Genomic DNA, 11,584 nt, shown 5'->3' on the forward strand with positions numbered 1-11,584 from the left:
TCCTTCTGGAAGGTTCTCCCATCTCCACAGAGGAACTCTGGAGCTCTGTCAGAGTGACCATCAGGTTCTTGGTCACCTCCCTGACCAAGGCCCTTCTTCCCCAATTGCTCAGTTTGGCCAGGCGGCCAGCTCTAGGAAGAATCTTGGTGATTCCAAACTTCTTCCATTTAAGAATGATGGAGACCACTGTGTTCTTGGGGACCTTCAATGCTGCAGACATGTTTTGGTACACTTCCCCAGATCTGTGCCTCAACACAATCCTGTCTCGGAGCTCGACGGACAATTCCTTGGCTTGGTTTTTGCTCTGACATGCACTGTCAACTGTGGGACCTTTATAGAGACAGGTGCCTTTCCAAATCATGTCCAATCAATTGAATTTACCACAGGTGAATTCCAATCAAGTTGTAGAAACATCTCGAGGATGATTAATGGAAACAGGATGTACAGTATCTGAGCTCAATTTCGAGTCTTGTGACAAAGAGTCTGAATACTTATGTAAATAAGATATTTCTGTATTTTTATTTTATATAAATTAGCACCATGTGGTATTGTGTGTAGATTGATGAGGAAAATGTTTTATTTAATCCATTTTAGAATAAGGCTGTAATGTAACAAAATGTGGAAAAAGTGAAGGGGTCTGAATACTTTCAGAATGCACTATAGGCACACTGCTCTCAACTTTTAAAATGTTAGGCAACAAACAAAATTTAAAGAGCACCAGAAATAAATAGATTTTTTTATATAGTTTAGGCTTCCATTTGGGCCTACTGTATATGAACCCCACCTTTTGAAGCAGATCTCATGAGTAGCAGACCCATTTCCTTTCTTCCTGTGCCAATAAAATTTGCCTAAACCTACTGTCAAGTTAACAGGTTGTTAGCTAACTAGGTAACGTGACTGAACAATGTTATTTGTTATCAAACTAATAATTAGCGACCCGGGATTAGTTGGTTAAATTATATTTTTAAAAAGACAAGCCGTTTTCTTTGCTGTAAAGCTGCAAGCATGTCTGTCGCGTGCTCCATTTCCCCTCTCTGACACTCATAGGCTGCATGACAGTGAACTTGCAAAGTCTACTCAGACTGGTCTGTGCCCTTGGTTATAACAGGCAATTAAATGATACAATGTATTAACATTGCTCGCTTTGCACGCAGCTCCAATGTAACACATCTAACAACAGAACACTCATCAGGGTCTGGGTCTGGGTCTGCATCCCCGCTGARATGCGCATGAAAATMATGTGGATATTATTGGACCTATACAAACAAGAGACTTGTGGCTGTTGCTTAAATTCAACTGAATTTATAAACAAAACTGACTTAATAAAAATGTTATAACAAGCGTCAGCAGGTTTTTATAACGGTAGGTTTAAAAAGTCGGTTGTATCATAAGAAACAGTACTACAGTATTCAAAAATGTTGGTATTACAAGTATCATGACGTTTTGGTACCATAATATTACCATGGTACCAGTATACCGTGCAACACTACTTTGCTGTTATAACAGCCTCCACTCTTCTGGGAAGGCTTTCCACTAGATGTTGGAACATTGCTGCGGGTACTTGCTTCCATTCAGCCACAAGAGCATTAGTGAGGTTGGGCACTGATGTTAGGCGATTAGGCCTGGCTCGCAGTCGGCGCTCCAATTCATCCCAAAGGTGTTTGATAGAGTTGAGGTCAGGGCTCTGTGCAGGCCAGTCAAGTTCTTCCACATCGATCTCGACAAACCATTATTGTATGGACCTCGCTTTGTGCACAGGGGCATTGTCATGGTGAAACAGGAAAGGGCCTTCCCCAAACTGTTGCCACAAAGTTGGAAGCACAGAGTCATCTAGAATGTCATTGTATGCTGTAGTGTTAAGATTTCCTCCCTTCACTGGAACAAAGGGGCCTAGCAGGAACCATGAAAAACAGCCCCAGACCGTTATTCCTCCTCCACCAAACTTTACAGTTGGCACTATGCATTGGAGCACGTATCGTTCTCCTGGCATCCGCCAAGCCCAGATACGTCCGTCGGACTGCCAGATGGTGAAGCGTGATTATTCACTCGCGAGAACGTGTTTACACTGCTCCAGAGTCCAAAGGTGGCAAGCTTTACACCACTCCAACTGACGCTTGGCGATGCGCATGGTGATGTTAGGCTTGTGTGAGGCTGCTCGGCCATGAAAACTCATTTCATGAAGCTTCTGTAGAACAGTTATTGTGCTGATATTGCTTTGAGAGGCCGTTTGGAACTTGGTAATGAGTGTTGCAACCAAGGACAGACTATTTTTACGCGATTCAGCACTCTGCGGTCACGTTCTGTGCGCTTGTGTGACCTACCACTTCGAGGCTGAGCCGTTGTTGCTCCTAGACGTTTCCACTTCGCAATAACAGCACTTATAGTTGACCGGGGCAGCTCTAGCAGGGCAGAAATTTGACTAACTGACTTGTTGTAAAGGTGGCATCCTATGAGGTGCCACGCTAAAAGTCACTGAGCTCTTCAGTAAGACCATTCTACTGCCAATGTTTGTGTTTGGATATTTTTTACACCTGTGGCTGATATAGCRAAATCCACAAATTTGTAGGGGTGTCCACGTACTTTAGTATATATAGTGCATCTTGTCCAAATGGCTCTATTGTTATAAATAAATGAGAACTGTATAGAAAATCACATACAGATCTACAAGTGGAGATAAAAAAACTGTCCCTCCCATGCCAGTTTGGAGTGAAGAGAAGCATGACAACCGTCAGATTGAGATCATGCTCACCTCACAGAGAGGGAGGTGCCTTGAATACAATATAATGCTTTGGAATATTCCACCTCTATTCCCAACTCACAGAGACAGCTATCATAGCTCAGAGATCAGAACTCACTACTGGTGATGTCAGTGGTAGTCTGTCTGTCTGTCTGTCATTAGCTAACCCTAATCTCTTTGTCTGTCTGTCTGTCTGTCTGTCTGTCTGTCTGTCTGTCTGTCTGTCTGTCTGTCTGTCAAAACAAATAAAATACAAATGTATTTGTCACATGCTTCGTAAACAACAGGTTTGTCTTCCTGCCTGCCTGTCTGTCTTTCTGTCTGTCTGTGTGATCATGTGCTTCTCATTTGGAGTAGTGTGGAAAGTAAATGAAAACACAAAGCCATGAAAAAGGCTAACACAGTGAACTGAACAACAGAGTCAAGAACCTAAGGCTCACACCATTATGTTGGCTCCTCAGAGGGGACACATGACTGAACCTCTGTACATTATTGGCATGGTGACGTGCTGCTATCTGGGACTATTTATATCACCGCGGCATCTGCGGAGGAATACGTATCCGGTTCTTCACGAGTGATAATACAATAATGTGAGTGGCTATATACTAGTTAGAGGGACCATCAGTGACATATGAAGACCTGACATGAGACTGAGGGGGTTACCACCATGAAGGACTGATAACACTGTGAGATAAAGTCCATTCTGTGGTGTCCAAGTTTGTGTGTATTGGGGCCAACATACGTGTGTTCCATTGTTGTACTTTACAAGCACAACAGCATTCCATGAAACCAGAATAGTTTTAAGACATTTATTACAGATGATAAGTGAACAACAAACCCAACTTTTCCACAATGTTCCAAACTGACCATATAGCAGAGGAGGAAAAAGCTGTAGAACACAAACACATCTATCACTAATTGATTGGAAGACTGCATACGTACATACCCAGTGGTGTAAAATACTTTAAAGTACTACCTACGTAGTTTTTTGGGGTATCTGTAATTTACTTGACAATTTATGCATATTTTTTGCAATTTATACTTCACTACATTCCGAAAGTAAATCATGTACTTTTTACTCCATACATTCCCCTGGCACCCAAAAGTACTCGTTACATTTTGAATGCTTAGCAGGACAGGAAAATGGCCCAAGTCACGCATTTATCAACAGAGCATCCCTGGTCATCCTTACTGCCTCTGATCTGGCGGACTGACTAAACACAAATGCTTTGTTTGTAAATTACTGTATGTCTGAGTGTAAGAGGGTGCTGCTGGCCCCCCCCCCCCCCCCCTCCCAATTTTTTTTAAATAATCTTGGTGCCGTCTGGTTTGCTTTTTAAAAGAAATGTGAAATGAATTATACTTTTACTTTTGATACTTAAGTACATTTTAGAGATTACATTGACTTTTGATACTTAAGTATATTTAAAACCAAATACTTTTAGACTTTTCCTCAAGTAGGATTTTACAGGGTGACTCACTTTTACTTGAGTCCTCTTCTATTATGGTATCTTTACTTTTTCTAAAGTATGACAATTGGGTACTTTTTACACCACTGTGCATACCTCAGCTACAAAGTCTACAGAACCAGTGGCCACAGTGAAAGGATTGTCATATGCTCACACAAGAGACAGTCAGGGTGGGCTATCCAAAGGTTATAGGGTAAAGTAAACACACAGGTACAACACAAACATAAGACATTCCCTCCACAAAAACCCTGCTCTCTTCTTAGCACAACAACCCTGAAACATGTTCAGTCTTTTAAAAAAGTATTCAGACAGTGACACATTTGCTGTTGTTTTGGCTCTGTACTCCAGCACGTTGGATTTGAAATTATACTATGACTATGAGGTTGAAGTGCAGCTTCAATTTGAGGGTGAACCGTTTAGAAATTACAGCACTTTTTGTGCATAGTTCCCCCCCATTTTAAGGGACCAAAAGTATTAGGACAAATTCACTTATTACAGTAGTATTAAAATGATTTACTATTCATTTCTATTGGGCACAAAATAATCTGAAACACAACCAAAACAAGCAGCAAAAGCATCTAACAAACACATATAAGTGGACAAGCTTGATGTAGTCATTACGTGCTGTGAATATGGGACCAAATACTTGACTTTTTACTACTTTAATACACATATAAGTGGATTTTTCCAAATGGGAGGGACTATGTACAAAAAGTGTTGTCATTTCTAAAGAGTTCACCTGATATGGATACACTCAAATTAAAGCTGACAGTCTTCACTTTAACCTCATAGTCATTGTATCATTTCAAATCCAACGTGCTGGAGTTCATACCCAAAACAACAACAACATGTCATTGTCCCAATACATTTGGAGCTCACTGTATTCATATAATATGTCTGCATCATCACTGACACAACTATGGTGCATAAATTAGACTTAAATAAAAGGGTGGTATGTAAGCATGCCTGCATGCACTGACACAAGCACGCTAGTGCTGGCACACTCAAAATGTACACTACTCTTACTTGTTAGGAGGCATATGTGTCACTAAACAAACCATCTAAGGGCCGTTGAGCATTTGATCATATCCTCTGACAAGCCACTCTGAAGATGGGGAGCATGAATAAAAAATATGAACACATCTCAAAGGAATGTATGTAATTCTAAACAAATTAGCATATTGTGGGATCTGGAGTGATGTGAGTTGTGTCCGTGTCAGAGTCATACCAGAGCATAGCAGGCCAGCTGAGTCAACATTGCACCACCTCTACTGATCCTCCACTGGAACACTTTAGACAGCTACTCAGACGTCCTGCTCTCTATTGTTTATGCAGTGAAAACAGGTGTTAGCTGGCTGCCAGCATAACTGTAAAACAATTAATGGAGCTATAAAACGCAGTATAAAAAAGGAACAAACTTCAGTATTCTGGAGAAGAGGAAAAGTCAGAGACGCACAATTATAGTACATTATTAAAAAGCTTTAGTAGTATCTCAGCTTCATTGAACTTCAGTTCCTGTACTGTAATGGCTGCTCTCTGCTGGACAAATAGTAGAACTGCGGCTGAACAAACGAAGGCAAAACAAATCTAAAATCTTAGTATCAGCTAGTATCAGATACTGCATACTGCTAGATAAGCAAATAACAAAAACAAAATAGAAATTACAATTAAAATTCTGCATATGCTAAAACCTCCCACAAAGTGTCACCTTAAGAAGTTGAATAAGTAAATCCAACAGTATTGAAAGGTATGTGTTTAATCCTTTGTCACCATTGTGGTGATGTCATCCTCACGGTCTTTTCCCCCTGTTGACACAAACACAAGAAAAGAGACGAGAACCATATGAACATCGCAGGGCAGGGCATCATTCTCTGGTCCATCCTCTGTTAGGGCTGAAGGAGAGAGATACTTACTGAAACAGAGCTGGAACCTCTCAGATCTCCTGAGCACAGTGTATGAAAGACCAATGACGATGAGGATACCAAAGAAACCACCAATGACGCAGCCAATGAGGGTGGCAAAGTAACTGCCGTCTTCTGAAAATGTATCCGAAGAGGACAGACAGACAAACAGGATAGAGAGAGAGACAGACAGTCAGGATATGCAGACAGACAGACAGACAGACAGACAGACAGACAGACAGACAGACAGACAGACAGACAGACAGACAGACAGACAGACAGACAGACAGACAGACAGACAGACAGACAGACAGACAGACAGACAGACAGACAGACAGACAGACAGACAGACAGACAGACAGACAAAGAGATTAGGGTTAGCTAATGATGACAATGTCCAATACCATGCTCAGGGAAGGTGTATTAGAGAGGTGTATTTACCGTACACCCAAAGGTATCCATCCACTAGTGGTCGCTCTGAGCTCTCACATACCACACGTGTGTTGTTGTCAGAGCGGGATGTCCCACTGATAAGCCATATTGCAAAGAGCTCCTTACCTGTGTTATCACAGTACCCTTTTATTGACTGAGAGGAGAGAGAGAGCGAGAGAGAGAGAGAGAGAGAGAGAGAGAGAGAGAGAGAGAGAGAGAGAGAGAGAGAGAGAGAGAGGGGGGAGAGAGATTATATCTTATCTCATCTGGTGATGCATAAAGACTCCAATTAGCAAGTAATAAAGAGGCAATGAAAGTAATTGTTTTGCACTCCAACAGGCCTGCTGAATTGAGCTTCTGTAGGGATTTTTCAGTGATTTCAGCTGTACCAATGGTCATGCTAATTAGGTCACCTGCGTCATCCAGGCCTGTACAGAGCAAATAACTGTAACCTGGATGGTTGGTATAATATAAGCTAAGGCTGTGCCACTCACCTGGGCAGCCAGGTACTCAGTGTGGTCTCCTGGGCAGATAAGGGTTCTGTTTCCATGGCTACCATAGAGGGTGAAGTTGAGTTGTCTAGGAGGAGGYGACACACCACACTGGAAGGTAGCAGGCTTGCCAACAGCCACTGTTACGTTATTTGGTAGCGTAGTGTAGTTTTTCTGGGCTGGAGGATGGATGATGAGGGGGTATGAGGAAGAGATGGGTACAATGAATGAGAGAAATGGGAGGGGAGAAGAGASAGCAAGGAGAGAAATGCAACATAACCAGTCATAGCCTGTGACACAGCCTAGTCCTCATTTGCCTAGGAGGCAAAGCGCACTACTTCTCATGGAAAGGGTTGTTTGACTGTTTGACTATTCCAATGTGAATTGGTCTGAGATTGTATTTTCCTGATTTAAGGGACATCAGTGAAACCAAGGCACCACTGCAAATATTGCTGTCTGTCTACATTCTCAACCTGTATTGTAATATCATAACACAATTATCTAGGTCTGGATGGCTGCTCTTGAGCCCAAACAATATTGGCTAAAATAAACACAATATAGCTTTACAGTAGCTACCTTTACATGTATGATTGGCAAGACAGAATCAACGGTCAACCAAGTCAGTCCTACCTGAGCATTGAAGATGAAGCAGAGCCAACAGGAACACAGACAGACCAAGCCCTGGTCCCGTCATCCCACATACAGACATTATTCTTCTCTTCATCAACGAAACAACGTTCTACCAACCCCTCCAAGACATCCGCTTCAGTGGACATTCATGTCCTGATCCTCTAGCTGCTGCCAATGATTCCAGTCTGAAAACACAGAGAGAGGACATACAACTCTCCTTGAGCTAGGACCTAAAGAAATGAACAAACAACATTATCTATTATGAAGGAACTCCCTGGACTGATTTGCAAGAAAGAATCCTGGGAAAGAAAATAATGTGAACAGGTTGAGCAGGGCTGGGCCGCATTTATCACAGAAAGCGATGAGGTTCTTTCACGTCCTCCTCCAGGTGATCCTGACAATCTTTTCTCTCTCTCTTTCTCTCTCTCTGTGTCTCTCTCTCTTTCTCTCTCTCTGTGTGTCTCTCTCTCATTCCTTCTCAGAGCACACCCGTGATTTGAGTAAAGACATTTCACTTCCAAAGCAGACACCCAATATTGTCCAAAAGAGACTGTCTCACTATACCACACACTATAAAGTTCACATTTAAGTAATGCTAAAGCCTTTAGATTGAAAAGCTGTTATGTACTTTAGGTACCCTTTAGGTTTACTATCAACAGATGTATTTGTATGGCCAGTGGACATAAGTCTATAGCACTTTTGGGTCTGGGAAAATACACAGGCTACTGGCGTTGCTTGGCAGGGGTCATGCAGGGCAGTCATGAGTTATCCAATGATTTAATGATACGTTAGATCACATTGACTGTAGAACTGATCATATAGTGAGCCATTTATAGTATCACCTTTCAGGATGTCTGAATAGTTCAGGAATGTTTAGATTCCATAAAACCAGTTCCACTACTGTTTCCAGATACAAAGTGTTATGTGTTACGGAAATGACAGGCTTTTTACTGAGGCTTTAGCCGCAAAATATAATACTGGTACAGATGTAGGATCTTAATTTGATCACACGGTTGAAGGAAATTTACAACTTTAAAAAGGCTTCTGGATATTTGCAATTTCCACTTGATTATCCATTACGGAAAATGTATCAACCCCTACAAAAATAAACATGAATTATAGTCCACATAATAATGATCATTTCCTGTTCCTGTTGCTATATTGGAGATGACATTTGACATACTTCATCCAGTTTGTTAAATTAAATCTTTATTTCAATACAATATTCAATAGAACAATTTACATTTACAGAAGGAACAGAGTTTAAATCAGTAACAATAACATCCTTACTAAGAATTTCATAATTTCTTCACAGAAAATATATACACATTCACATCTGTTGAAGTCATCTGCATAGAGACTAGACTTCAAACAATATAAAATGAGGAAATGAAAGCATAAAGACCATCAAATAAGCTTGATAAACTACATCACAATAAACTACAGCAAATTGAGTCATGATGATCAACAGACAATACAGAGTTTTTCTAGTGTTGCTGTGTAGCTAATTCTCTACCAATAAGGTAGTTGTGGATCTCAGCAGGTAATAGGCCCTTAACTGACAACACACAGCTGAGTATGATCTCTGTAGTGTAGTGCATCATCTTGTGATGAATATGTAATATSACTTGGTGTTGCTAACCGTAATTCCTTAGTAACTTATGAAGCAGAAATGGTTAATAAGAACAGCATTCTGGTTGTTATTGCACATTTGAGATTGAAATCCATGGATCACTTACAAATAAACATCCATTTTCAAAAAATCTGTTACTAATATTTACAATAAAGCCAAACAAATACAACACTGATTTAACTATGCATATCTCATWCGTTCTACAGCTCAATTTCTAATCTATACATGTTATAGAAATATCCTTTACATTTCACCTGTTTACTTGTCCCTAAATTCATGTCCCCAACAAAAAGAAAACTAAGAAACATCATGTGTCATTATAGAGCGTAACAGTCACTCTGAACTGCAATCTGTGATACAAACAAAGGATAGAGAGACAATTCAAGAGCTGAATATCTGACACCAATGTTTTTATTTGTTACAAACATTTTAGGTATCATGAAATTTCAGCTACATGTTGTCTATGTTAAAATCTCTTCAGTAACTTTGGCATTATTTGTTCAAGGGAATAATATAAAGGAGAAACTTCATGGCAAAACCAGCCAGAATGTTATTTAACATCTGTTTGAGCAATACATTTTGATACACAGGCTTGATGTGTATCATAAGTTTGTTGCACCTGAAAAGAGTCAAACTGTAAGGAAACCCTGAATACAAAAATTAACCCTTTGATGACATACAAATAATCCCCATGACAGTACAACCTGTACATTGGCTGGCAGAGTGGTGATTTTCTATGACTTTGTCATGCATGTCCCATAAGTCTTTTCATTTGACGGTTTCTCATTTCACAAGACCATAAACATATTCATAATTCTTTGGTCAAGCTACCACTTCAAGGCTTTCCTCAGGTAATCTAGCTGGATTTACCTCTACATCCGATTTTTGCACAAGGTTCCCCTAAAGGATGGGTTTTTTGGACAGGTGAAGTGCAGTAAGTCTGAAGGGATAATATTTTGGTCATTTCTGATCCCTTAAAGGTATGGTCAGTGCTCCCATGTACGCGCCATTTTGTGCACTCCTGGTGAATTGTGATACGTCTGTGAAGATAAGACAGGAAAAGAAGATTATACTTCCACCTGTGTGCATCAGTGTACATGTGTGTGTGTCTGTGTACTGTACTCACCCTCATGGCTGAGGAGATCCAGGGTAGGAAGCGGGACACTCTGGTGTAGACGCCAGGCTTCTTGGCCATGGCACAGCCTGTTCCCCAGCTCACCACCCCCAGCAGGCGGTAGCGGCTGGCCTTGGACAGGGAGTCCTCAGCCACAAACGGGCCCCCGCTGTCRCCCTGAYATAAAAAAGTCAACCACTCACATACAGTACATTATAAAATCAGTKTCACTTGGGTGAATGGATTATYTAAATATGAACAWTTTCTCATGTAAYAGCTAGAATCTGGATAGAGAGCAACGGTACAGCCTTYCTCATATCCGGCACATTCAGATGTCAATAGATGACGMKAATAATTYACATGTTTGTAAGTGGAAGACAGAATATGGATGGAAGGTGACATTTTTTGTTCAAGTTTATTAATTGACTGTCAGGGCAGGGAAATTAGATGTCACTATAGCTGGTTACCTGACAGGCATCGGTACCACCCTTCTCAAAGCCAGCACAGAACATGCTGGTGGTGATCTGGTTGTCATAGTAATCAGGGGCGTTACAGACAGCGTCGTTGATGATCGGCACGTTAGCCTCCTGAAGAACGTCAGCAAGAGTCCCTAAGAGAGAAAGAGAGCGAGAGATATAGAGAGAGAATGAGAGAGAGGAATAGAAAGAGAGAGAGAAGGCGCGAGGGACAGAGAGAAAGCGCGCGAGAGAGAAGCTATTAATCACTCCATACACATTAATGATGGCGTGATCCGACAACCATATCTGACCAAAAGATTGTTGATTCCTGGTCAATAGTGCTTGGCACATCTACACACTATGACACTGTCCCTGTTTACATATTCAAAGGTCATACAGAGAGAGAGAGAGGAGGGAGAGAAAGAGATAGGGAGAGGCTGTCTTGTCCAATGACAACAATGATACAGCTACTCTGTCTCTCTATGGTTCCAGATAATGGTTTAAACCCAGCTCCTACAGTATCTCTCTATGGTTCCAGATAATGGTTTAAACCCAGCTCCTACAGTATCTNTTTAAACCCAGCTCCTACAGTATCTCTCTATGGTTCCAGATTATGTTTTAAACCCAGCTCCTACAGTATCTGTCTCTGGGTCCAGAAGATGCTTTAAACCCAGCTCCTACAGTATCTGTCTCTGGGTCCAGAAGATGCTTTAAGCCCA

The 11,584-nt window shown here is 41.1% G+C and overlaps 1 protein-coding gene and 1 long non-coding RNA gene across 4 annotated transcripts in view; one reads left to right on the plus strand and one right to left on the minus strand.

The window, feature by feature from the left end:
• Nucleotides 1-11,584, plus strand: part of LOC139023739 (uncharacterized) — a 183,684-nt gene that overhangs the window by 169,211 nt on the left and 2,889 nt on the right. The window lies entirely within an intron of this gene.
• The window catches only part of LOC111958996 (serine protease hepsin-like), a 14,393-nt gene continuing 12,491 nt past the window's right edge, over nt 9,683-11,584 (minus strand). Inside the window, 3 exon segments of the mRNA XM_023980385.2 lie at nt 9,683-10,333; nt 10,420-10,584; nt 10,875-11,017. Coding sequence (XP_023836153.1) covers nt 10,280-10,333; nt 10,420-10,584; nt 10,875-11,017 — 362 coding nt within the window. The 3' untranslated portion in view covers nt 9,683-10,279.

Source organism: Salvelinus sp. IW2-2015, linkage group LG35 (genome assembly GCF_002910315.2).
Source record: "Salvelinus sp. IW2-2015 linkage group LG35, ASM291031v2, whole genome shotgun sequence".
NCBI lineage: Eukaryota > Metazoa > Chordata > Actinopteri > Salmoniformes > Salmonidae > Salvelinus > Salvelinus sp. IW2-2015.